Raw genomic sequence first — 27,364 nt, forward strand, 5'->3', positions numbered from 1 at the left:
TTTGTAAAATTATCCAGAAGATATGAGAAGAAAGCATTGGAGGAAAAAGAGGAGAACCCAAAGTAAAAGAGCAGGTGCTGGACATACTCCAAACAGTGACAGCTACCATTGTGCTGTTTTGACAGGAGTAACCAGTTTGTTTATTGGTAACTGAAGAGGCTTCTTTGTGTGCGTACTAACAGAAGGACCTGAAGACTAAAATGACAATGCTACCCACCAGTACCTTGTGTGATTGCATTTTTGGGTGTCAGTCTGCACAACTGAGTGAAGTCAGAGTGAGAAAGCATCAGGTCCTGCTTTCACCCTCTGAGGCACTGCACCATCTTAAGAACATGAAGGCTCAGACCAGACTTCCATCTGGCCCAAACCCTGTCTCCAGTGGTGGCCAACAGTAGATGTCGGGAAGAGCACAAGAACATGTGATCCCACATTACCTTATAAAAACACTTGGCCTTCCCCCAGAAACTGCCAATAAATACTGAGTACAGCATATTTGTGTTGTTGTGAGATAGGTGTTACCAGACTGAGTCCTCCAAACCCATTTCCTGTTTAAGACAATATGACATCAACTTTCAGTCAAGACTAATTTGGGCTGAATATGACATGTTATGAACAGGTTTGTTTTTAGTTAAGTTTGTCTTTTTCTTAAGTATTAAGTCAATATATTTAGACCTCAGAGTAAGGCACACTACCAAGCTCCATTGAAGAACTGGTTTTATTTATAAGTTATGGAATCCTCAGTTACCCTTAAATACAAATAATAAACAAGCAAACACAATTGTTCCTAAGAAACAGGAGAATGATTAAGTGAATAAGGTCTTGATGGAATTATTTGAATAAAAATCACTATTTTATGTGGTCATTCACTTACATTTAAAGTAAAACTAAGTCCCTAACCCTCCAATTTACTATGCACAGGGAATCTGGAACTCCTGAAAATTTTTTGTCAATCCAGTGCTCAATGTAAATGATGTGGGCTTGGTTTTGAAAATCTGTATTCACATAAAACAGGACCAAATATTATTTTCTAATATTTTTTCATTAAAATGTCTTTCCCAGTGTTTCTGTGACCTCATCAGAATGTTTAAGTAACCTCTGTGTCATATGTGAAAATATCTGAGTGCATAAATACAGTGACATTGAATTTCATTGCAAAGAAGATCTATTCTCCAGGGATTTTCAGCTCAGCATGGGTGAATAAGTACTCATGAAGATCAGGAGTTGGTGTGAAGAATTCTCTCTCCTTTTCCTTAATTCCTGATTGATTTAGATGCTTTAATATCATATTGTTCATTTTCTTAAGCTCTTCTATAATCTTCTTTTCAAATATTAGTCTGCTTGATAGTTGGTCCATCTTGTTCCTAGTTTGAACTTGAAAAGGGAAATGCACCACATTAAATTAGCAACATTTAAGTCAAAAGCATCGCTATCCTCTCTTGCATCCCTGTGGGAGATTGTATGGAAATTCTGATGGGTAAAAACAATAACATGAAAACAACTGCAGAATCTGATGATAAAAAGTTATGCATCTGCTACCACTGCTCACCAGATTCTTTTTCTGCTTATTTTCTGTTTTATTCAGTATAGTGCAGAGTAATACAATCAAATACACTGGCTCAGACAGGTTCTGCAGTCTTCATGAACATATTTATTCCATTAGTGTCCACTGGAAAATAGCTTATTTGGGGACTCCAAGATGCTATTTCTGAACAGTATATATCTGTATTTTTCTAGAAGTACAATTACAAACCCTCACCGAGACCTAAGACTCCCGCCATATCACTTGATTTCCTAAAGCATGTAGATTAAAGGAGAATTATTGCAGATATTAGCATTAAGAGGCCAGTTTCCTCTGGAACACCAGTAAACGGTATCAGTCACATACACATTTGGACCCAATTTTATTCTGGCCTTCTTAAGTTTACAAACTTTACCCATGAGTTTGAAGCTGACAAAAGCTTAAGTCTAATAGTGCCAATACAAAATGAGTCTATATCTATGGATTGCAAACATAATCTGAGATAAACACTACTGGAAGTTCAGTTCCAAAAAACACAGGCCTCTACCAACCTGAGCCCAAGCAAACTCCTTTAATCCCTGTCAGTAGCATATCCACTATTACTTACTTTATCATTTTTTCCACTAGAGGGGCACATTACTCATTCATTTATACCAGGGCTGTACTTTCAGCAGCTCCCAGTCAACCATATCTGCAGTTCAAGTATAAGATATTTTTATTCAGGTTTTACAACCATGCCACTTAAGATTTCCTTTGTGCTTTTCACTTTTCTGATGTTTTGTCCTTTGAGAGCTTGTGAACAGCTTCAGTCAGGGATTGGGATTTCCTGTTTAAGAAGGAAAGTGAGTATCTCTGCTATGCTCCAGCGAATATCCTAGTATAGGGGAAGAAATCTTGATTTCACATGGATTCCATTTCTTTAAAAATGGACTTATAATTTAAAATAATTCACCTCATGCTCTCTTCAATAAAGTTAGCACAGAAAGCCCCAAGGTGGCAAGGGCTCCATGAGCCAAGGTCACCTGTAGCCATGTGCTTAGCGGTGTTAGCCAAGCCAGCCCAACTCAAGCGGAACAATAATCATATCTACAGACTTGATGCTACTTGCCAATTTTGATACATCTCATCTGCTTTTTGTTTCTTTTGTTTGAACTTTTCTTAGTTCCAAACAATTTCCAGTCAGTTCTTAGTTTGCAGCTCTCAGGTCTTTCTGAATAAAAGAAAATATATTCATGTAGACCCATTTAAATGTTAGCCTCAGCATAATTCCAACTTCAGTGGAATGACACCAAGACTGAGTTGTCTGGAAAGAAATGGAAATTGTATTTTCAAAGCATCTCATCACCATACAATCATCTTTAAAATGAAACATTTAATTTCCAGTCAGCATTTTCAGAAACACAGTTTAACCTGGCTGAGCTAAGTTCTTTTTCTTACTGCCTCACAATTAAATGCAGGGTGCCTAAAGCCTTCCTTTTAGGTGTAGATTATATTGCTGTCTTGAATCTGGCCTCAACTGATAAAGCACTGTGAAAAGATAAACTAACTTTTTAAAAAAGTCATCCTACCAACCTTGCTGAGTTCAGAGTAGCTGAGACAAAGCAGGAGCCTTTCTTTCTTGTCTAATACAATTATTCATGTCAGGAGGGAATGGGTTCTAGGTTAATATTGGCACAGCACTATAGAGAAACCATATTTTTCTGTGGTTGAGGGAGCAGATCAAATAATTTCCTTGTAGCGTATATCAAACCTGAGGTCTGCCTACTAAATATGTGCCACTATGTATTTTGGAAGCTATCTATTTATCTGTTCTTTGCTTTTAGTTCTAAGAAACCTCTCCAGCATGTGAGGTAGAAGCTGCATTGGATATAAGCACAAAGAATAAGAGGCAGTATTAAAAATTACTTTGCAGTCATATACTCTGCCCTTATACACAATGCCCTCATCTTGATAGCTGTTTAAGCTCACAAAGCCTTCGCACTAACAACAAAATCATGCCTTTTAGCTCAGGGAGTAAAGGCCTGTGCTTTTATACCCAGGACCAAGACCTGGTGTCAATAACCAGTTAAAGCCTTTGACTGTGCAAATACAGGAATAACATATTATAAGGTAGAATTATACTTTTTGACAAGTTCTTCTTTCATCTGGCTCTAATTTTTTAAGAACCACAGTTTGTTTTACTTACTTATTAAGAATATTACGAATGAAACAAGTACCAAACTGACAATCAAAGTAAGAATCAAGGTGACGAAGAACAAACATTGGTTTCTTATGTTGCTCCATGCCATGTATTCTCCAGTACCACCAGTGTTCTCATCTTCCTCATCTGTTATGAGATGACAAATTATTTTGTGATAAAATACATTAAGAATGGTTAGAATAAACGTGACAAAATGCTCCTGGCTCCAAGCAGATATGATCCAAAATATATCCTAATTTTGGCCAACAGACCTCACTTCCTGTAATATTGCATGAGAAGGGAAGAAACCAATTTTATGAGCTCAGCTTGAATTTGGAAGTATAGAAAGTATAGCTGTTGGAATATTTTAATAAAAATATTTTTTGTTGTTGAAATACACTGTTTTGTTGAAGCTGAGCAGTTTCATAAAGATCTACTGATTGCAATGAAATTTTCATCAGAAAGCTTTCTAAGGGCCTGAATGGACTCTACCTTTTTGAAAAAGAAGAGAGCGAAAAAGTCTTACTGAAAACCTGTGTACAGATTCATCCCAAACATTTGTCCTCTAGACTGGTTATTTATCTATTTGATGGTAGAAATATCCCTGGGATGACTAAATTCCCAAATTAAGCAACTCAGTTAAACTCCTAATGTTGAATAAGATGAATGTAAGTTTGGACTTTTTTATCTTAAATGTTTTGTATATTCTTCTTCTTCTCTGAAAACATTCTGAAGGTTTTGTGGTTTTCATTCCAACAAAAAATGAAGTATATATCCTCCAAACTTGTCACAAAATGGAACAGACTCTCACATATGTTGTCCTTCAAGCACATGAAGAATGAGGGGAAATAATGACTAGTAGTAGCTATGCTTCCCTCAAATTTGAGTGGCAAGCCAGTTTACTGCTCTTTTAAGAATGTGTTGCATAAAGGAAAAGTCAGCAGGTTCTCTTATAAAAACAGTTGCAATCAAATGAAAAGTGGCAATAAGCCCTAAAGGTAATGGGGAAAGTCAAGTGAACACCTGGAAGAGGTTCATTTGAATATCAAATAAGTTCATACTTCACAGAACCACAAAATGGTCGAGGTTGGCAGGGACCTCTGAAGGTCGTCCCCAACCCCCCTGCTCAAACAGGGTCAGCTAGAGCAGCTTGCCCAGGGGCGTGTCCAGTTGAATTCTGAATATCTCCAAGGATGGAGACTCCATAACCTCTCTGGGCAACCTGTTCCAGTCTTCAACCACCTTCACAGTGAAGAAGTGTTTTCTTGTTTGTGCCCATTGCCTTTCATCCTGTCGCTGGGCACTACTGAGAAGAGTCTGTCCCCCATCTTCTTTACACTCTCCCATCAGATCTTTATCAATATTGATAAGATCCCTCGGAGCCTTCTCTTCTCCAGGCTAAACAGTCAAGTCGCAGCTCTCAGCCTCTCCACATATGAGAAATGCTCCAATGCCTTAATTATCTTTGTGGCCCTACTTGAGCCAGAGTTCTTTAATCCCAGTTTTGCATACAACTTTAAACTATTTCCAAAGGTTTGGGTTTATTTATTGTTTTGGAGGGAGCAAGGAGCTAATGTCATTTCATTTTGATGTTAGTCTTATACATGCTAAAATAACCTTATAATTACATGCAAAACCAGATTAACTGTAATTTCTTCTATAATTGCTCTCTTGCTATTTTGAAAGGGAAAGTAGCATGTGCATCTATGAAAAATATATTTCTAGATTGTGCTCTGGTTTTATCTGGTAGAAATCTTTTAGGTCTTTGCAACTGAGCCTGTAGTGATAAGGCTGAGGGAACAATGTATATGCCCTAATGGGTCTTTAATGATGAACAAACCTGGAGCTGAGCAATTCACTGAACTAGTAGGAGGTCTCTGGGAATATCTTTGCTTTTCTTTATTGCATTTAACGCTCCTGCCGGCGGCTAAACTGAAACTTTTAATATTTGTTTTTTTGGGGGTTATTTTTATTCCCTTAGCATTCATAAAAAATGCATTATGTACTAAGTGCCTGCACCAATATTGCTTCCTAGTCAGAATAATAAGGGGAGGAGGGCTGCTGGTACAGTCTCTCAAGCACAGCAAGCTATCGATGGAGTTCTCGGAAACGCTCCACACTCGCTCTGCCTAATGAACACTTCTTACTACGCAACTGGCTAAACATGCCAGACTACAGTATTGTAAGGAATCAGTGAACACGGATTCCTGCCAAGCTGCAAAGAGCAAGACCATTCTATGATCTGAAACATAAATAAATTGCTGCATGGCTCCAACTAAACTAATCAAAAGGCCTTTACATTTTAAACAGCTTTTAACATGATTGCTAGTGTGTTTAATTATGCCAGGTCATATTAAGCTACTGAACAAAAGCAATGTTCTGTGTACTGCAACACTTGAAACATCATTTCTAAACCAACCTGGGCATCTGCCATAGCAATTAATAGATCATCCACAAGCATTTAGTATTTATCGGAAAGTGAAAAATACTCCACAAATCCCACTGATTTTCTGGCAAGAGAATCAGAATTTTATATACACTGCTGAATAAGACAGCTAAGGACTGTGAAAATTTCATTTTATACATTTTACTGGTAGGATAAGATATTTACAGAATGTCCAAGCTTTAGAAGAATTAAAAATATGTATTTTAAAAAGAATCATCCTCGAAGGAGCCAAAGCACTTTACAAATGGATGCATAAACTACATCTTAGGCTACCTTTGTTCACTGATGAAATGTAATGAGGAGAAAGCACATAATTATTTTACAGAACCCTACATGATTACATAAAATTTACTTGGAAAGTAAACACTGCTCTATCAAAACTACAAAAGGAAGCAAGATGGCCACGCTACAAAGAGTTTCTTTGACATCGAAACTGAATGATCCCATGTATTTTTTGTAGTTGTTGAAATAAGAATATCAAGATAATCTACATATGAAAATAAAGTAGCTGATGTCTAACATCTTTGCGTTGAATCTAGAAAGTAGCACGTCTCTAGTTACTTGCATTAGGAAAAATCAGAGGACTCAGAAGCAGAAGTGTAGAAAGGCATTCAAGTCCTTTGACTAAAAGGATGATTAAGTTATGGGCATTTGAAACTCACTTAAACGTTTCAGTCGAATTTCAAAATTTGCCATTAAACTAAGGGAAATAAAAACAGATTCTAATATTGTCATGTGGAATGCTGCCAAAGAACTCCAGCTTTTAAAATGTTTTCAGATCACAAATAACTCAAGTATATCTTAACTATCACTAGTTAAAAATATTCTTGTTGCCACAAGCAAAGATAAAAATCATATAAAACCAGCAGAACTGGGAGAGCCCATATCTGAAACTGTAAGCAGAGAGATCTGTGAATTAGAATCCTTAAAAGTCTCACAGAGTGTTTCAGATAACTGGTTTGAGTCCTTAGGAGATGTGTCTTAAAAGAAACAGCAGAAATTCACTGGTGCTTCTGTTGTCATGTGTGAATTTTAGTGCTTGTGAAGAGTCATGATGTTATTCATGTAATAGGTATATATTGGGCAGCACTAGAGAAATCATCCTGCAAAGAATCACCTGATGGATCTAAATAGAAATGAAGGGCAAGTTCAGTCTCAACAGTGAATCCTTAGCCAAATGCAGGGATTGCCAAGAATTTAATACCAGTAATAGTCAACAGGAGCAGCTAAACCATTACTCTCATTTAGCTATGGCAACTTCTGTCTGTTGTGTGTAAATGATGCCATTTGCAATCCTTTTCTTATATTTTTCAGCACAGAGCTTGACATGCACATGTTGGCCTGTTGGGCTGCTGACATCAGTGGAGCACAGCAGGGCTTGCCTTTTCAAATGCCGTGCATAACTCTCCTTCATGACCTACTGGGTGTGCAGCAAAACCTCTAAGCATCATTTATCATACGTACCTAGCACATGTTGGGATTCATCTGGACAAACATTTAGTTTGTTTAGGTTATTTAAGGAATCAACTACATAAAGTTTTCCCTCTTCAGGAGTATTGGGCAGGTTAATTTCCAAAGAAGGCCTCTCCATTATATCTAAAAAAAAATAAAGAAAGTTAAAACATGGATCTTGAAAGAAAGGGTCACTCAGTTTGTAGCACTTGCTCTTTATTCTTGGAGATCTTTGATGAGTCTAAAATTTCATTTTCACATGATATTTGTGCTTGCATATATATGTATATATACCTATTTAGAAACTCTATGTCACTAGCTGCAATGTTGATCTGAACATTAGTTGCTTAGTTATATAACCTTTTTATCTTGGTGGGTACTTGGTAAACTGGAGGGTGATATCCTGACCCTAGTGAAAGCAAAACATTCACTAACTTCACCAGAAAGGATATCACTCAGGTCCTCTGCTTTAAGCATCAAACAATTCAGAGACAAGACATGGCAAGAAAGCAGATACAGACATAAGAGATAAACATCAAGAATACAGGTTTGCTTATGCACAATGCAATGTCAGTGTGAAGTTATTATCTACCTGTGAAAAATGGAGCAAAAAATACTCTTCTAATGTGGTTCTACTTGATATAGATGGTAGTTCTGGACAAATTAAAGCCTGATGGCAAATCTGTTCTTCAGACTAATACCCTGGGCACTGGATGGGGCCCAGTCAGTAAAAAAAAAACTTCTCTGCCAAAAGTCTGGATGCACAAACTGAGTTAATGATTATATAAATATGTCCAGTTATGAAGGAAGATTATATATAAAGAAGAAGCAATACCTAAGTATGTTCCCACATGAGTTGCACATTATTTCTTAATAGTCTTTCAGCTTTCTTTATGTTATTCTGACTCCAGAAATATGTTCTAGAAACATAGTACTGTTCAAGTCATGAGGAGATGCAGCTGCTGTAACTAGGCATCTTAGACAACTACACCAATTGCTGCTAACTCCCTCTGTAATCAGTAAAGAAAATCACCTACCTCCAGAGTATGTTCTTCTTATTTTAAGGTAGGTCTTTTTAGACCTGAGTATTGCAGTCTAGAGGGACCTTTTCTTTGCTAAGCAATGTAAAGGGGGAGCTCGCAGAGACTAGCTTAGCCTTGGGGGTCAGTTACATCTTAGCCATTTAGTATTTTATCAGATCTATCAAGTTCAATTTACCCACGAGTGCTCCACACTATACAAGCCTTCTCTTCATGGTAGGAGCCGGGCACTTAAAGGTGATTTCTGAATCCTAGATGGGTTGAATTGCCCTCTTGATGTGCCTCTCCCTCTCTCTTCCACTCCAAGAAATAAAGAGAGAAGGTAGTGTGACCAGATTCCTAACTTACCACTTAATTAAAAACCTGAAGTATGAGAAATACAAGTCTAAATGCTTACAAAAAAGACCTGTTTTTTCCCTCATCAAACCAGATTCAGGAGAAAGCTGTCATAATTTGTCCATATGGATATTTTCTCCCCCAAATTTGAGCATAGAGCCAAATAACTATTCACTAAGTCTCAATAAAATTGCAAAGACGAAGTGCTTTAATCACTTCTGAAAAATGGACTAGTTCTCCCATTAGAAAGTGGCGATTGACAAGCCTAAATGTATGCTTCTTTACTTAAATTTAATAGAGCCCAACATAGAAATGATTACAGTTTATTTTTAATCTGTTCAGAATTGTTGCTGAAAAACACAAAAATAAGGTAGAAAAGCTAGAATTGTAGTGATTACCCTTATAACCTTATTAACCCTTATAACCCTTATTACCCTGATAACCCTTAAGATTTTTAGATGTGCAGCAGCAATTTCAGGACAGATGGTTGGATCCACTTTCATCCCTGTGGAATGTCACATGGGGGAAGACAGCAATTTTTGCAGGCAATGTCATCACCCGCGCTATCTCTGGCATTTCCCTACAAGCACACCCGTGGCCAGCTGCGGTCGTTACAGAGTCCTGTGTTTCAGTAACAGTATGCTAAAAGTCACCACCTCACACACAGACTGGTTATTTTTAGCTTCAGAAGAGCAGTTGTTTCTCTTGGGCATTTTGAGTAGTACCTCCCTGCAAGCTCCAGGAAGACTCTTAACAATTTTAGCTGTAATGAATGTGAGTACCTTTGATCCATTAATATTAGAAATTGAATTTATACATTTCTGGGTTCATTATTAAATATTTAAAACCAATTTACTCATTGTGCATGTAATTGCAGTGAAGAAAATCAGTACTTATTGAACAAAGTCTATTTTACATTTGTTTGGGTTTTCTTTTTTCCATTGGCCTCCCAGGACAAATGAGAGAGGATACAGACACTGGTGTCACTAACCAAAAGTATTGATTAGTTTCCCAACAAACTAATTAAACATTGTGCTTTTTAAATCATTCCATCTTGTACTTCAACCTTGCTTAAAGACCATTTCCCCATCTGACTTAAATTTCTCCTTAAATTGTTGTGGTTAAATTAGCACTTTGTGTAAGAAGAAAACTCTGCACAGAAAAGACGATGACGATCAAGTCTAAAAGGAATCAAAAAAACAAGAGAATGAAATGTTACTTACAACATAACCACGCTGAGCTAATTTGCCAGTATGGAAGATATCAGCCAGTGACAATCACCAGAAGAAAACGTGTGCTGCTCTTTCTCTACTTTTAAGACCCACGAGAACCTGTCAGCTCCTGCACAACCCATGAATGCAGCTATGAAACAGACTGTCCCTTTCAGTCTATATTTAGTGTTCATCTTGGCTAAGTAGACTGGTTTCCAAAAAGAAATCCGCACACACAGAGCTCTTCTTTATTATATTGGAACCATTATACTATCCTGTAATGGAAAACTGGAAGACTTGTTTCTGGTGGCAAACATTTCAATTAACCTTTTTCTTTATGATCATTTTTAGTTTTTAAACTAGTTTGCTATGCAGAAGAGTCTTATCTACAATATTGTAGTTATGAGTATCTTCAAGGCATATACTGAAGAAACAGGGTATTTTCCTCATTCTTCCACACACTTACAAAATCAAGTGGAACACAATTTCAGGATGGACTAATTTGTATGACATCCTTAGTTGTTTAAAAAATAAATTCTGATGCACATGATTATTAGTACTGATAACTGTTCTGTGCACAAAAAGTTTTTATTAGTTTTTTTGTTGCCAGCATTGCAGTGTGTAATGTTACAGCACATTGTAATGCAGTTAGGCAGCTAGGTTAACACAAAGGGGACATGGGCCAAAACAACAAATCCTCCCTGAAGCAATCTTATATTGATTATAGGATACTGAGTCCTACGCTGAGTAACCTTAAACTGGTATAGAATACATTCTTTTTTCAGGAAACATCACAGAGGATACATCTACTGACTCTACAATTTCCCACCCCAGGCTGACAGGCTCTAAAGCAGCCCAGTCTGAGTAGCTGAGCAGTAACGCACACATCTTAAGCTGCACAGGTCCCTTAGAAACCCTCCAGGCAAGGAGGGGCAAGCAAGGAAAGAAAAAAACAAACAAACAAACAAAACCCTTCATCTGTATCCCTGAAAGATTCCTGACACCACCCTAATTTTAAGAGGAGGATCCAAAACTCTCCAGTTCTAAGGTTGAGAAGGTCTACAAATCTATCATAAATCCCAGTAGGTAGCAAAACAACCTTTCTCCTCTTCATACTGAGCATGGTCTTTTTGCTGATCTCTGCCCTGGACTGCTTCCAAGAGGGTAACTCAATCAGATGTAGGCTGTACTCATTCTGGGTTCAGTTTTAATTTCTTCTCAATGTAGAGTCCACATTCCCTTACAGCCATGTCCCCTTCAACTACTTAAACCCACACACATGTTTACAACTTTAAAGGAGTAAGAATGCACAGGGTTTCACAGAATCACAGCATCACAGAATCGCTGAGGTTGGAAGGGACCTCTGGAGATCATCTAGTCCAACCCCCCTGCTCAAGCAGGCTCACCTAGAGCACATTGCACAGGATTGCATCCAGGTGCATTTTGAATATCTCCAGAGAAGGAGACTCCACCACCTCTCGGGGCAACCTGATCCAGTGCTCTGTCACCCTCACAGTGAAGAAGTTTTTCCTCATGTTCAGATGGAACTGTCTGTGTTTCAGTTTGTGCCCGTTGCCTCGCGTCCTGTCGCTGGGCACCACTGAAAAGAGTCTGGCCCCATCCTCTCGACACCCTCCCTTCAGATGCTTGTACACGTTGATAAGATCCCCTCTCAGCCTTCTCTTCTCCAAGCTAAACAGGCCCAGCTCTCTCAGCCTTTCCTCATAAGAGAGATGCTCCAGTCCCCTAATCATCTTTGTGGCCCTTCGCTGGACTTGCTCCAGTAGTGCCACATCCCTCTTGTACTGGGGAGCCCAGAACTGGACGCAGTACTCCAGAGGTGGCCTCACCAGGGCTGAGTAGAGGGGGAGGATCACCTCCCTCGACCTGCTGGCAACACTCTTCCTGATGCACCCCAGGATACCATTGGCCTTCTTGGCCACAAGGGCACATTGCTGCCTCATGCTTAACTTGGTGTCCACCAGCACTCCCAGGTCCTTCTCCGCAGAGCTGCTTTCCAGCAGGTCAACCCCCAGCCTGTACTGGTGCATGGGGTTATTCCTCCCCAGGTGCAGGACCCTGCACTTGCCTTTGTTGAACTTCATGAGGTTCCTCTCCGCCCACCTCTCCAGCCTGGCCAGGTCTCTCTGAATGGCAGCACAGCCCTCTGGTGTATCYGCCACTCCTCCCAGTTTTGTATCATCAGCAAACTTGCTGAGGGTGCACTCTATCCCTTCATCCAGGTCGTTGATGAAGAAGTTGAACAAGACTGGACCCAGTACTGACCCCTGGGGGACACCGCTAGCTACAGGTCTCCAACTGGACTTTGTGCCGCTGATCACAACCCTCTGAGCTCTGTCATTCAGCCAGTTCTCAATCCACCTCACTGTCCTCACTGTTTGTTTTAAAAGAGAAAACAGACCAGACCAAATACAACCTATTTAGCATGCTTCCTCCCCCCCCAAACATGTAAGTCCAAGCTGAAATACACTGACAAAATTTTTGCAACTATGGCATTCACCGCTCTAGATCATTTTTACTAGAATATGAATAAATATAGAACTAGAATATATCCCATTTTGTTTCTGCTACAAAGGGGGGAAGAGGGGGAACAACTGAAAAAAACAAAGCCCCCTACTAAAACATATTTTTCTTTATCAGAGACAACAGTTGTTGGTGGTGTTTTTTTTTTTTTTTAATTAAGTTGACTTTTTTGCAAATAACATGACTTTCATTTTCGGAACATTTATTCTAGCAGGCAGTTATATTTGTATGTCTTTTGGTTCAGAAGGTCCAGATATCTAAGCTCTATTGTCTTTACGATAGATCATCCTAAGAAAGATTGTTGCTGGTTATTGGCACATTCCAGTCATCTGGAGACTAAAACTGAGGATACAAGAGAAGTTTTCAAGATGATGAAACAGGATGTCTAGAGTGTCTCCTGTAGGATAAAGGGACAAGGTGTTTTGCATACCAGAACTAAGAGAAACATTTGACTCTCGATCCACAAATTTCTGACTATTTATAACATGAATTGCTGTCACAAATCAAGGGCAGGCTGAAGTGCAGACCATCATAAGTAAAAAAATACATATATACCTTACAAAAATAGTAAGGTACAGTTTCATGTAGCATCTGCTAAAGAATTGATAGTATCTCAGTCATATGTCTGACTGGGTAAATAATAAGTGTAGTTTTGCATGAAATAAAAACCTAAGAGTTAAAACTGATGCATTTCTAGCATTTCAGCTTTTCATTCACATAGTAATTACTTTTAGACAGACAGAAAACAGTGAGAAAGATCTTTATTCCAAAAATTTAATATCTTGTTTCAGAACACATGAATCTTGGTTTTTATCTTACATTGAGGCAAGTATTGTCATTTACTACTTCACTATAAGTGAAGGTAATTGAACTTCATAGTCCTGTTCAGTATAAAGTCATACTATGCAGAATTTTCTTCATCCATCTGCCAGTTAAGAGTTAAAAAAAAGTTACTAAAATAATTTCACATGAACAAGTTTCATTCCATATTAACACATTCCTAACAAAAACACTTGGTCAAATTAATTTAATTTTCCTTAATACAAATTAAGGAATCAAATCTGACACATGGCAATTCAATACATTTATCCACACCATTTAACAGTTGAGTTACAATATATTCAAGTTTTGAGCAAGTTGCATCTAAGTGTTACAATTTACCCCTGCACCCAATCTTACCATCAATCTATATACAATATATATGCAACTAAGCAATAACATGCATTATATTTACAGATATCATACATTATCCCAGTGTACAAGTGCAAGCTGTGACTACAGAAGGTTAAAAACTCATCTAAAAGTTACAAATTTACTTAAATTATGAAAGCCTTAAAATTGAACACCACAAAAAAGGAGATCTAGAAAAATTCACCCACATCTGCTCTTTTATCACGACATTTACTTCTAGCCTTTGTCCGAGCCTTGAATGCTGCAGAGTTGTACAAGTGCTACAAAATAAAAGGAGAAATTAATCTCACAGATGTTCAAAGGCTTATGTTCCAAAGATTTTTTTTTGGTATCATCTAAGAAACACACATCATCTTTATAGAACTTGGTAGACCTTGTAAAGTTTACAGTGTACCATAAGCTTTGCACCAAGGGCAGATAAATTTTAAGCTACATCCATTTAAAGGAAATTTGCATAATTCTATAAATAAGTCAGTTTCGAGCATCATACAGACAATGTAAATTAAGCATGATTAAGAGCTTGATAGTACTATTCCACAGTTCATACACACTCTTCCTTAGGGCACTCAAATTCACTGGGACTGTAAACTATCCAGTCTGTTCACTTACAAGGGTATCTTTCTTCCTATAGGTGTTTTATACTCTACATCAAAGGTCTTGACAACAAAAAGATTTGGAGGAATCATATGGTTCAGTGCACATTGTCAGTATGAACATGGGATGATTATATTCACAACCAACAGAACAAAGGCATGCTGGTATGTGTTCTGCACCAGAGAATTCTGGACCCTGTCTTTGTAAAGATTTGGTCACTACGATTTCCTGAACATCTCCACCCAAAAATCTACGGCTCTGACAAGAGACCAGGCTTCACACATATGGAGCAGGAATTGGATACCTGTCAACAATCAAGTCAACCTTGCGACCCCCTGGAAGAAAAGCAGTTGCACAAAGGTGCCTAACGGAAGAGCCAAAAATAAGAGCTGATAAAGACACAATACAAGTCAGGTTTGATTTCACTCAGGACAATACAGAGCATTGTCAGAATTAAGATGACAAGCTTAAGGATGACAGCTTCTGAAATGCATGCCTTGAATACTATTTAATTCAGGAGAAACATATTAGTGCATTAAGTGAACAAAATATAGGGAGGTGCAATAACCTACCCTTTCAAAACGGGATATCTTCATTGTCTTAAGAGTTGCAGCATCTAGCATTACTGGCGGACCAAGTTCAAACACGTTCCGAAGAAACTCATTTGACTGAATAACAAGAAACACATAGAATAATCAGTTTGCATTTTGATTATCCTCCAGAGATGACTACTATCAAATATCAAGAAGTGTTCAATAACAAATAATAGCAGCAGTTTAACATGACTCCCAGTATCATTTGTTATTAAGCCAGGAAACACGTCTTCTTTGAATCAGAATAAAGCTAAGAACTGCCCTCTCAAGGAAAAGGAGACAGCCACCCCATTTATTTTGTTTGCCCCAGCAAGTAAAATACTGTTCTGTTGCATCCTTTACACAAAACCAGGCAGTTGGACCCAGATCCATATGGTTTCACAACACTAACTTTTAGACATCTGGTTCCAAAAGTAGTATTTGAAAAAGCTGTTACATGCCTAGGCTCCCCTTAGGTATGTAGGAACACAATTCACACCAGACTGAAGGTTTTAATTCAGTGATTATTATAGTATTATGGGAGCACATACTCCTAGGCTACAGTTCCTGCTTCCAATACATACTTAACCAGATGACTAGTGAACAAGAGTTCCCAGAGCAGAGATGAAGACTTATTCCCACCCATCTCAAATGCTGTCATCACTGGGCTGCAATCATGCTCATTATTTTTGACTCAAACTTTGCATTCCTTCTTACAAGCTTGAACAGGAAGGGTGGAGCACATCCAGCTTTATAGCAGCCAGATGACTAAGGCATTCTGCTTGGAGAGCATGACGATTCAGAAAAAAAGCTGAAGCTAAGGAGATATTCAACTTGAGTTTTTTTAGTTCTTGAAGAAGTCTACTACCTGCTAACACAGTGCACACAGGCTACAACTTGGAGCCAGCTCACCAGGACAGTTCTTCCAACTCAGTCTAGTTCCCCTCTTCACTTTTTTCTCTCAGAGTACACATCTTGTACAAAGCTGACATGGTTTTTACTTTGCCAAACTCAAGTAGGTGTGAAAGTGTCTTAAACTTATTAAGTGCTGTCTTTAACACTACTGATGCAAAAACTGTTTAAGTTTCACTAATGACTTCACATTTCATAGTCTTAATTATTACAAAGAAACTAAACAGGGAAGAAGCAGACTCTTGTTAAGACAGTCTGAGCATGTAACAAACAGCATGTTTCAAACAGCAGCTCACCTGCAAATGATATTGCATCCCTGACCCCAGGATCTCCTTGAAGGTATCATAGGTTTGTTTTTTAACCCAGCAGTCAATATACATGCGCTCTGGTCCAAATTTAACTGTCTCTGTAGGAAAGTCACGCTCCTGTCCAAAATTAAAGGAAGCAACATATATGATTTTAATTTAAAATAATCCTTTGCACTAGGATCTGCACACATCTTAAGAGCTTTATTTTGATTATTTCAAAACACCAAAACCTCCCAACTAACGTAATACACCTATACTAAAGGTCATATTTGCTCATAAGCTGGTGTATACCTTAAGTTAATCTCATCCCCAAGACTTGAAGTTGACATTCTTGAAGTTAGAAGGCTTTTTTTTTTTTTAAACCAGCTCAAACACGTAACTTTCTTTCATCTTGAACTTGACTACAAGAATTGGATTTAATCTCCAGAAAAAATCAGTTTTGAGTGCAAGATTCACATTTCAGTCAGTTTGTAAGTCCCATTCAGCCCATGCCTTTCAAGTGCTGTATTCTGAAACAAGCTACATTTGTGACAATGTAATGTAACAAGTGTTCATGACTCATTTTTTACAGGGTGAGTCTCAAAGGTGAATTCAAAACACTTCAAGGCCTTCTCTTTAGCTTCTCCAAGATGTTAAACTGTTCTGTCAGCTAGTATTTACTCTTATCCATATGACAAGATAAAAATTAAGTATCTGACAAATCAAGAGTTGACTTCATTCAGTAAGATGTCGTTAATGCGACAAAAGTTTGACTTTGTCTTACAGATGCTTTGCTAGAGAGAAGTCATGCCATCATCCAATTCTTTTAAAGTACTAATTTTTTTTATTGGTCCATTAATCTGGATGGGGAGAACCACAAGATTACTGCACAAGCATTATGACAGCGGGGGAGGGGACACACCCACACCCACCACACAAATAGTTCTTCAGCCCTGATAAGATATGTTTCCAAATTGCAGCTCTTACTATTGACAAGATACTACCAAGTTGCTTTTTGTTTATTTTGCACAACAGTTAAGCAGAAGTTTTTACAAGCAAACCTTTTCACAAAATTCAGGAAGCTAATTTGGATGTCATACAAAGTCTTGCATGAAATAAGCCTGCATAAGGTAAAAACCAAGGAAAATTTACTATTTATACTGTAATGTTTGGACTTTTTTAAAAGAAAAGTCTTCTTCAAAATGAAATTCAAGTTTGGACTAGAGGAAAATAAAGTTTGACTTATAAAATATTCAAAAAAGTGCAGTTATATTTAAAGTAAAGGCAGGATTAGTGACCAGAATAATTTGAAGTCTCATTTCTTTAAAAGTAGACTTAATTCTGCTGCCTTAACAGAAACAGTAGTTCTATATAATAAGAGAAAGATTTTCACACATTTGTACACTACATATTACAATCGATGTAGTCAAAGACAGACATGAAAATCACCTCAACAGCTCGTAAAACATCTCTGAAGACTGATCGCTGCTTTCTTTTATCTACTTTGGCTCGGTGCTTGTTTCCATCAGTAGCTAGAGCTCTTAGTTTCTCTGTTAGAGGCTCCATATCTTCATAAAAGAAATCCTAGTCCAAAAAAAGAACAGTTTTCAGTTTCTGGACTTAACATCCTACCCTGCAAGTGGCAAAACTGATCTCTCCCCAAATTCTGGGCATATAGACCTCTACAACTTAGTGACCTATCATTTTGTTATTTTAAGAGATAGTGAGTGACTTTCTGTAGTTCCAACTGCAGTATGCTTAAGCCAGTAAGAATGAAGCCACAGGATCCATTTACCCAAGATGGATAGCATCAGCTCTATGCTAGTAGTCAGAGCCATGTGAAACACAGTAGAGCTCCCTCAGTGTGCATATATACATGTCAGTCTGTTCTGCTCTGTAATTCCAAGGGGCTCAAACTGCCTAACTGATCTGTTGAACCTTGCTGTCAGTCCTGTTGACAAGCTGAGAGCACTTTGAGGAAACAAGCTGGTTATTAGCACAGAATTCATGCCTTTGGAGATGGTTGTGAGACACCATTAGACTGACAGTAAAGAATATTTAGTCATGAGTTTTGTATGGAGTGGTAAATTAGAAAGCATTTGTTTTAAAAGCGCGTTTAACAGAAGATCAACTCCAAGTAAAATTTAGTGCATAAATGTTGAACAGGCAATATTTTCTTTCCTCCATTTACTAATTCAGCCACTTGCATAAAAGCAAGCACCTTAGTTGAACATTTTGTCTGGTCAACTAAGTTGAGTTTACCGCATGCTTTTTGAAAGACACTGCTCAAAGGCAAAACACAGTAAATATTTTTCTAGTTTACGGTGATGGTTAAACAGAATTAGTTTAACCAGAGGTTTTAAGTAACTATAGTCTATCTTTTAATGCAGTTTAAGTTTTTAGTCACTCGCAGACAGTTTGACCAAGTGAAGGATCAAGTTCTGGGATCATTTTTCTTTCTTTCAAAGTTGGCTTCCATAGCCAAGACTCAAATCCCTACTGTTTAAAATTAAACAGAAGTCTCAGCATATTGTTTCAAGTTATGCAATGTTAGCATATTGTGTATCCTGACTCAAATGGAGTTATCCTTTCATTCTGGACACTGTTCTGGCAAAGCACAGGAGCCTTGATCAAGCTATGAGCCATTCAGGCAGCTCTCTCAAACTGTGCCATGGATAAGTGGCGACTACCTTCTTCGGTGCTGTCAAGAAAACATTTCAGAAATTAGTACGGCATAATAAAGAATGTAGTCAAGTTTGGCTGTGTATGAGGTAATATCAAGAAGCTTTTTCATCTAATCTGACTCAAAAGCAAACCCCAATAAATCTCACTAAACATAGCAAGACTGGTATTTGTATGTACATTAATTCTCTTCAAAACTCTCCCCCCCACACACCTTAAATTACAATTGGCTCTAAAGTAGTCACAAATGCTGTGAAAGTATAATGCAATATTAGTCAATCCTTCTAGAGGTATCCAAATAAGGATACTGAAAAAAACAATGTTAAAAGTCACCATGGTTTCTACTCAAGGTAAGTATTAGCTGCGAGAGGAGGATCATGCAGATTGGCAGTGACTGGAACTTGTCTGTGGAAAACTAAAGTATCTAATGAACGCTCCAACTACAGTATTGTTTCACCTTGGAACATCTCTAATAAAATATTTTCTTTTTAAAAAGCTGGTGTTGGATTTAGACATTACAGCTCTCACACTACATTTCTAGTGTGCCCTGAAGTATCATTTAATGTTTTATTAGATTGGCCATGTTTTGTACCATTTCAGTTAGTGTGAAAACATTAACAAGTCACTGTGAAACACTGCCATGCCCAATTAAATTGAGGCAGTGTCCCTACAAAGAACATACCCAGTGGATTATCTGTCACTTGTTGAGATCAGGGATGCTATATGACACAGGTTAAGAAGTTTATCTTGTCATCACCCCAATGCAAGAAAATTTAACTGCTGACTTATACTTACAGCGTCTGTTTCACGTGCCAGTTCGAACAGAAGAGCTAGTGTTTCTCCAGCAGCTATTCTCATGTTGACATCATCACAAGACAGCAGACTTGGAAGCTTATATAAGTGCCTAAAAGAGTTAGCCACATTTCATTAACATGTAAATTTTGTTGATGCTGCTTCACTGAATTAAACAACAACCACCACCCACAACATCCCTCCCCCCCGCAATCACTACATTTGCTTTCCAGAAAGTTACTCACATTTCAATTTTCTTCTTCACTTCATTCATTGGACAAATAGTCAACAACAGCGTCCATGCTAAGAGAGCACTAATGTGAAGAACAATATTATGTGTACCCGATACACCATTAGTGTCTCTGTCTCGCTGATAAGCTTTTGTGAAGATGTTTTCAAGGCATTCCATAGTAGAGAACAGTTCCTGAACAGGAAAAAACCCAAGGTCATGGACACAGCTGAAGATTTACATATTTTCATATTGTTGATTAAATATAAGTGTTATCCTTACCGTAATGTCATCAGTGACAATGAAACAGCAAATCCCTAAGCAGGTTGCACACTAGGCACAGAAGAAAAGAATGTCAGTATTTGACATTAATAATTATGCTGACAAAATTCCTAAGCTTGAACCTTTGATATTTAACAGCTGGAGTAATGGAGACTTGAGATTAAGACCCCAGCAGAATAAAACTATTCATAACTGTTTAATGCAGCTACTTCATAACAGTCACCTTTCAGTTTCTGTCTACTCTCAGGATAATTTTATTAAACAGGCTACTCTCAGGCATTTGCTTTTCATGCAGTATCATTTAATTCAACTTAAAAAGCCCTTCCAAAAAGCCACATGTAGCATTCTTTTCATGTAATTATTTTAAATCCCACTAGAAGTCATTAGCAGAAACTATGTTGATAAATAATAACAGACAACTGATACTCATTCACAGCTGTGGGAAATATTTCTCCCATTCTCTACCCAGGATTAGAAATTAAATGGCATTAAAACCACTGACTTTAACAGCCTTTCTTGGAACCTTCCAGTTTTTAATAGAAGGTCCTACATGTCCCTTTCCTACTCCCCTGTGCTCTGTTCCCAGGGTCTCCAGACTGTTGGAAGTGACATTCATGCTAACCACACAACAATCCAAACTACACTTAAACATGCCAGGACAAACTTTAATAGTTTTTAAGAAGCAATCACTGTTCAACTAATATGACTTCCTTTTACAACTGGTAATATCTGTTGTAACACAGCTTGAACACAATAGGAAAAGTAACTAGCTATATATGGGTAAACATGACAGGAGGAATATTAATTAAAATTCAAAACTTCTAAACAGAATTCTTTTCAAAAGCTTTAAATTGGCTTCAGTCAGCATTTTAGCATATACTGATGTCAATATTTTTTTGTCAATATTTTTTGTAAATGTATAGCCAAAGTTTTAGCCATACTACTGATGTATAAATGAAATGACTAGGTAAAATACTTTTGGTAATAAGAATGTGTTTTAAGTATGAAGTATGTAATTCTAGACTTGCTATATGAAATTTAATCATATAGAAATATATTTGCATAAATAATATTCTGCTGCTGTTACAGAAGTTAGAACTGGAAGTCACATCAGTCAGCAGAAACACTTATTATGCTTTTCTATACCGTGTCGCCCAAGAACAAAGTTAACAGTGTGCCGTGAAAGAAGAACTGACAACCTGTAAAGCTGTCCCATGGCCCTCAGAACTGGGGTAAGGAGACTGCAGTATAGTGAGAGTTAAAACACTTTATAAAAATACTAGGTTTAACAACTCTTGACTGAACTTCCCAGGTTGAAGGTGAGAATGACATTCAACCTTTAGGTTCCATACAAAGCTTTTCAAACCAGCGATAACTGCTATGCCTCACTGGGAAGTTACATCAACACTAGTAGTTTATGCTAGGGTAGTAACCTTTAGTTCTGATTTACACAACAGTGAGATAGTCTAAAATTGCCCTTTGTCCCTTCCCGGCAAACAGAACAGTTAATTTTTTACACTTACAGCCTGTCTAGCTTGGATACTGGCTGCTCCATCACAAACAATCTTCTTCAGAACTGGTCCAAGGGTCTTAAATATCTCTTCACTTTCAATTCCTGACCCCAGCTGCACACACAGAAGACATGCCAGTCCTGCAGCTGCACACTGCTCATCACTCTTACCTAGACATTAACAAACTATGATGAGTGATCACCTTGTGCATTCCTTCACAGAACTTTAAAGCTGTAAGCCTGAAAACTTGAAAGGGGAAATTCAGCAAGAAATACACTTTCCCTCATTTTTATTACAAGTTAAGAGAAAGCATAGACAGGATGTAATTTCAGTTAATTCTCTGTGTCAGTTAAAAAAGCATGACACCTAAATTAAAAAAAAAAAAGAAAAGCTGCTAACATAACTAATTTATTACGTGCTCTATAAAGTACTAAGGAAGCCTCACAGTCTTGTTCTTCTTAAACGATAAACCATTTCATAGGGATTATTTTCTAAAAGCAAGCATGTTAATTACCTTTCTTTATACAGCGTTCAATGCTATCAGTTAGAGTCATTCTCCTTTCCATGATAAATTCATATAATATTTTAGAAGAAAAAGCATTTTTCAGACTTTCGAGAGCTGCTTGTCTCGTCTTTGCACTGTTAGAAGAAAGAAGGCAACTTTTTGAAATCAGTTCCAGTTAAAGCTCAGCATTTGTTTTTATGGTAGTCTATCCTTGTCTAGTCCCATCAGATGAGTAACACACTCCTTCCCTCAAGGACAGGAAAATCAAGGTTGTAGCCTACACACATGCCTGCTTATGCATTGCAAAGCTCATGATAGCACACCAGCTTAGAAATAAAGTCACTTCTCCTTCAAGTTATTAGGAGAGGAAAGCCTTATTTTCACTTATCCAAAAACTTGGTGGAGGGAGAAAGGTCTTTTCAAAACCACAAATAAAGCAAGTCTCCCCAGCATGAAATAAATGTAATTTCAGAAACTGTAATTTCTTTTCACGTAGACAAGTTTGATACCTATTTCCCTTATTACATCAGAGGAAGCAAGCAAACATATGAATGTGTTTTCTCAAAATATACTATACCTCTTGTCCAATGTAAGATCAATAAATCCCTTCAATTTGTATTCTAAGTCTTCTTGAGTTGCTTCTTCATCAACTTCAGGCCCTAATTCATAAGAAAAAATTTAATACTACAGATACAGTACATTTTATTAGCATATAGACTAGTATCTAATACTAAAGCTTTTTAATATTTATCTAAGAAAGTTAACTTATCACAGACAACAGCAACAGAAGTGTTCAGTATTAGAGCAAGAAAATGTTGTTCAGCCTATGACAATTAACTGCCCCTTAGAAATACTTTTAAAAACTCAGTGATGTGCTGTTTCTACACCTGCTTCTTACATGTGCTGAGAATAAATGCAGAATCTAGCCAGGTGTTAGATAAATCTCAATACAACTGACAGGCCCATCAACCAATCCAGTCAGCAAAATATTTTCATCCGGTCCGCTATATCCATGCCTGGACTACTCACTGTTCATGCAGCGAGTACTACCTAAACAGGCTGTCCTATCCAACATCACTTCATAGCTGTCTCTGTAACAGCAGCTCAGTTAAGAATTGCAAGTATTCAGTGAAGTCTCCCACCCTTATCCCCCTATGGCAGTAACAGGCTGTCAGGTCCCCTCCCCGCAACAGATTAGCATTTGGCAACTGCCCAGGTTGCAGAGACGGAAGAGAAGATAGGCTGCTGCTTCCACAGAGGAGAGTTTCCTGAAGTACAAATCTGGTTCAAAATCAGCAGACATGACTCACCCCATCTCAAATTCTTTTGCAGTTACTATTATCTCAACCACATGGTATTAAAATCAGCGTCTTGTAATGCATATTAAAATTCTTTTTGTCTCTACAAGTTAGCATTGAATACCTGAAAGAAGCCTAATTTTAAGAGAAGCTCATGAAACCTGAAGCATGTGCTTACCACATGTACTTCAAATACAAAGATACATACTAGAGTAACAGTCATATAGTGATTAACAAAATGCCATTATTTTATCATCTAGAGGATTCTTACAGTCTAATATTTAAAGAGATGTAATGCTGTGCTTAAACTTGGATTTTATGTTTTCAACAACATGAACAGATCAAAATTAAAGAACATACCATCTTCAGTGAAGCTAGCAGGATCGCTGAAACCACTGCAGTGGCTCATAGTTTCAATTGATGCATCTTCATCACTAAAAGGCTGCACATTTCTGGGCTGACCACCTTAAAGAAAGGGATGAATACAATAGTTTGATCATTTTCACAGAGAAAAGGAAGATCTGAATTCCCCTCCCACCCGATTCCCTCTCCCTGTCCAAGCACAGATTACCATTTCCTTTCTCTGCTAGTTCCTTTACTCCCACCTTTTCTGATGACTCCGCTCCCTGGCTCCATTCTAGAAGATCTTTTGTGACAGTGATAGTAGGGAGGAACTCATCATTTTCTAAGTATTGGTAGAATATATATATATGTATTTTTTTTTCATTCATACTACGCAACTCACTTCCAATGTCCTTTTCAGTCTGTGGCCTACTACAGAGGCTCAAATGAGCTAAAATACAACCATAACCAGCAAAGCCAATTCAGTGCACATCTTTAACTGAAACTTGTTTTTATAATAGCACAACACAGTTGTGGCTGAAATGCTGCGAGTTACACAAGCAAAACATCACTGTACTAAACAATTTACAAGAAAGTGTAAGGTTCCATTTTGTTTCCAAGAAGGCAACAAAAGATCTCTCTTTTGTTGTTGTCAAATAAGTTCCTATGGCTGCTTGTTTTTAATTGATCCAGCAAGTCAAGCCTGATTCCTACTGCTGTGTAACCTGCATCAAGAACCAGTGCCTCCAAACTCCATTTCTCCTTCCTAATCTTTCGGTAGACCTTCTGAATAGGTTTCTGTATATCAAATTAAAACAGTTGTGCAGAAAGACCTCCATTTCATTTATTTCAACAGCTACCAGTCACAGTGGCAATCAAATACTGCCAACAAGACATTCTGAATGGCTTCTTCTCAAGAACTTCAGTCTTTTTTGATGACAACAGCATTTTTTCCACTAATGCTCATCTCCAGAATTTTTCATTCCTATATCTTTTCCTGTATTTATTCCTATATCTTATTTACTTATAAATATTACATAAATAAAGAATAGTTATTTATTCCTGTACCTTATTGTTATTGCATTAAGAGCTGGGGAAGTTTTGACCTGGTACTTTTTTATACTTTATATAACTGTCTTATCCTCACCCTTAAATTGGGTCTACTAAAATAAGAGACTAGTCTTAATGGTATTTCTCCATGGCTCCCAAATTTTGTTACAGAACTCGGAGTTCTGCTCTTCCATTTTAACTGTGTAGTACAATTGATTCTAAATTATTTAAGAAGCCAGAGCACCATGCTCGCCAGCTTCAGGAAGGCTTCCTGACTACCAAGAAACCAACTAAGTGTTTTTATCTAGGCAGAATCAACCTTGAGTTGATCACTGTCCAAGTGTTTTCTACAACTTTTAAGTAAGGTCGAATAAATTAAATTCACACTTCAGAGGTTTTAAAGCTCTTGGCCATAAAACCGTTCATTTGAAGCACTCATGTTCTTCGTGTTTTCTATAGTTACAAAGGAGAAACACTGGCCAGCACGTGGACTGAGAAACCTGGGACCCTGGAGCCCTGGCACAGCCACCTTTGTGCTTCTAATACCGTCAAGTGGGGAACTTCAACGGGAAGGCGGCAAGAACAACAGACAGCTCAGCACAAGCTACAACTACGGCAGCTGCAGAAAGCCTTAGTGAACTGCCCACTTCCTAAATACTTGATTTTAAGAGGGGCAGACTCTGCTCACAACTACTATAGCAGAAACCGAAATTTCACACTACCCAACAAAATCACACGTGGCGTCTGCCTCTGCTTTTCCGCACAAACTCGGGATCGGTATTTGCTGATGAACTAAAGAGTCTTCCTTTCCCAACCCCCTCTTTCAGTCTAAGGCGGCCTTTTAAGCACGCCCCACACAGCAGTGGGGCACACGGCCGCCCCGGTGTAACTGGGGGGCGCAGCAGCAGCCCCGGGCCCCCCCAACGCCGCCCGCCGAGGGGCCTGCGGGACCCCAGGAGCGGCTGCCCGCCGCTGGGGCCCCCCGGGCCCGCCTCGCCCCAGCGCATGCGCGCGCGCGCAGCGTGAGCTGGCGGTTTCGGAGCCAGGCTCCCGCCAGCGGCGGCCTCCGGCCCCGGCCTCGGCCCCAGCCCCAGCGGGGAGCCCGCCGGCCACGCCTGTCCGCCTGCCGCCTTCCTATCAGCCACGGCAGGCTCCGCACGTCCCCAGCGCCGCGCCAGGGCGCCGCCAGACAGGGCGGCGGCCCAGCCCGCCAAGGCCTCCTTCTCTGGGGACGCGAGGCACCACGGGAAACGTAGTCTCCCGCCACGGCCGCCGCGGCAGGCGCCGGCGGGGCGCGCCGCGGCCGCCAACTACGCGCCCCACAAGCCCTGCGAGCCGCGCATGCGCGGAGCCCCACCAGCCGGCCCCAGCCGCGCTCTCACCGGCTTCGCGCTGGTGGTTGCTCCCCCGCTTCTTGGACTTGGGCATGGTCGCAGCGGCGCTTGGCTCGGTTCCCTCGGTTCCCTCTCCGGGTCTTGGTCTCTCTGCTCCCCCCCGCCCGGGTATCAGCGATAATCAGCCGATAGAAGAGCAGGATCGCTTTTTACTACAACGTCTCTGCGAGGCTGACTTCCCGGACCGAGGCAGCGGAGGTGATTGGCGAAAGCAGGCGAAGGACGAATCGGTGGCGAAGGCAGAAATCCCCGTGAAGGCCCGTGAGCGGAATCGATGCATCTTTCTCCTCTCAGGCACCTGGAGCTAAAGGCGCAGAGGAGGCGCCGACGCGGCTTTTATCACCAGCCGGGCTGCGGGGGCGGGGCCTCGCGACGGGCCCTTGCGACAGCCAATGGCCGAGCGTTGCGACAGCGAGCGGGTGACTCAGGCTCGCGGGCCCGTGACGTGGTGACGCCGCTGGGAGGGGACGGCCGTGGGGGCGGCGGGCGGGTGGTAGCGTCGTTCCGAGCCGGCAGCGCCGCCTGGGCGGGGCTCTGTGGTTCGGGCGTCATCAGCGCCGTGCCGCGCTGCATGCTGGGAACGGCGGGGGCAGGGCGGCCTGTCCCGGCCTGACCAGCCCTCCCCCGCCCCGGCGGCGCCGCCGTGGCCTCGGGCTGCTGCCAGCTGCTGGCGCTGGCACCGGGCCCGCGACGCGGGTGATGTCGGTCCGAGCGGTTCCCGCGGCCCCGAGCGGAGAGCTGGCCGTGCCCCGCGCTGGCTCCCCTCGCCCCCCGCCTCCTGAAAGCCGGCTAAAAATACTTGAGGCCCGGCCGTCCGCGCAGGGGGCCGCGGCTGGGGAGGGGAGGGCCGGGCCGGGCCGGGCCTGGCCTGGCCTGGCCGCGGGAAGGAGTTACCGTTTTACTGCGCTGTGCAGGTGTTGCTTCAGGGGATGAAAGAAATCTGGATGAAAACGAGAGCGAGCGCAGCATGCAGGGTTTATCTGAGGCCACAAAGGG

The 27,364-nt window shown here is 39.8% G+C and overlaps 2 protein-coding genes across 5 annotated transcripts; both read right to left on the minus strand.

Annotated features, from left to right (window-relative positions):
* Positions 1–715: 715 nt before the first annotated feature.
* On the minus strand, positions 716–10,283 carry LSMEM1 (leucine rich single-pass membrane protein 1). 3 transcript variants are annotated; one of them, XM_026085812.1, is made up of 4 exons: positions 9,889–10,283; positions 7,609–7,740; positions 3,705–3,845; positions 716–1,371 (listed from the first exon to the last, which is right to left on the minus strand). In XM_026085812.1, the coding sequence occupies exons 2-4, from the start codon at positions 7,733–7,735 to the stop codon at positions 1,163–1,165; spliced, it is 477 nt and encodes a 158-aa protein (XP_025941597.1). In that variant the 5' UTR covers positions 7,736–7,740; positions 9,889–10,283; the 3' UTR covers positions 716–1,162. The 3 variants fall into 3 exon arrangements, 2 of the variants coding, with proteins under 2 accessions (XP_025941597.1, XP_025941596.1); XM_026085811.1 differs by lacking the exon at positions 9,889–10,283 and having other exon boundaries at positions 7,609–8,145; XR_003256658.1 differs by lacking the exons at positions 7,609–7,740; positions 9,889–10,283 and having other exon boundaries at positions 1,309–1,371; positions 2,127–4,783.
* A 3,187-nt stretch (positions 10,284–13,470) lies between these two features.
* Positions 13,471–26,688, minus strand: IFRD1 (interferon related developmental regulator 1). Of its 2 annotated transcripts, XM_026085802.1 has the most exons (12): positions 26,357–26,687; positions 23,943–24,047; positions 22,862–22,943; positions 22,294–22,418; positions 21,792–21,949; positions 20,269–20,319; positions 20,003–20,181; positions 19,761–19,869; positions 17,733–17,867; positions 16,293–16,421; positions 15,085–15,180; positions 13,471–14,178 (listed from the first exon to the last, which is right to left on the minus strand). In XM_026085802.1, exons 1-12 carry the CDS (start codon positions 26,400–26,402, stop codon positions 14,089–14,091), a joined length of 1,305 nt encoding a protein of 434 aa, XP_025941587.1. In that variant the 5' UTR covers positions 26,403–26,687; the 3' UTR covers positions 13,471–14,088. The 2 variants fall into 2 exon arrangements, with proteins under 2 accessions (XP_025941587.1, XP_025941588.1); XM_026085803.1 differs by lacking the exon at positions 20,269–20,319 and having other exon boundaries at positions 26,357–26,688.
* Between the last annotated feature and the right edge of the window lie 676 nt (positions 26,689–27,364).

Source organism: Apteryx rowi, unplaced genomic scaffold (genome assembly GCF_003343035.1).
Source record: "Apteryx rowi isolate R43461 unplaced genomic scaffold, aptRow1 scaffold_677, whole genome shotgun sequence".
Classification (NCBI taxonomy): Eukaryota; Metazoa; Chordata; class Aves; order Apterygiformes; family Apterygidae; genus Apteryx; species Apteryx rowi.

Coding starts and splice junctions, on each gene's coding strand:
- LSMEM1 (XM_026085812.1), bottom strand. CDS start 7,735: ATGGAGAGGCCTTCTTTGGAAATTAACCTGCCCAATACTCCTGAAGAG. Junction 3,846..7,608: donor TGAATCCCAACATGTGCTAG/GTACGTATGATA, acceptor ATCTCATAACAG/ATGAGGAAGATGAGAACACT. Junction 1,372..3,704: donor ATTCGTAATATTCTTAATAA/GTAAGTAAAACA, acceptor TCCCTTTTCAAG/TTCAAACTAGGAACAAGATG.
- IFRD1 (XM_026085802.1), bottom strand. CDS start 26,402: ATGCCCAAGTCCAAGAAGCGGGGGAGCAACCACCAGCGCGAAGCCG. Junction 20,320..21,791: donor GTATCCAAGCTAGACAGGCT/GTAAGTGTAAAA, acceptor TTCTGTGCCTAG/TGTGCAACCTGCTTAGGGAT. Junction 19,870..20,002: donor GTGAAGAAGAAAATTGAAAT/GTGAGTAACTTT, acceptor TAACTCTTTTAG/GCACTTATATAAGCTTCCAA.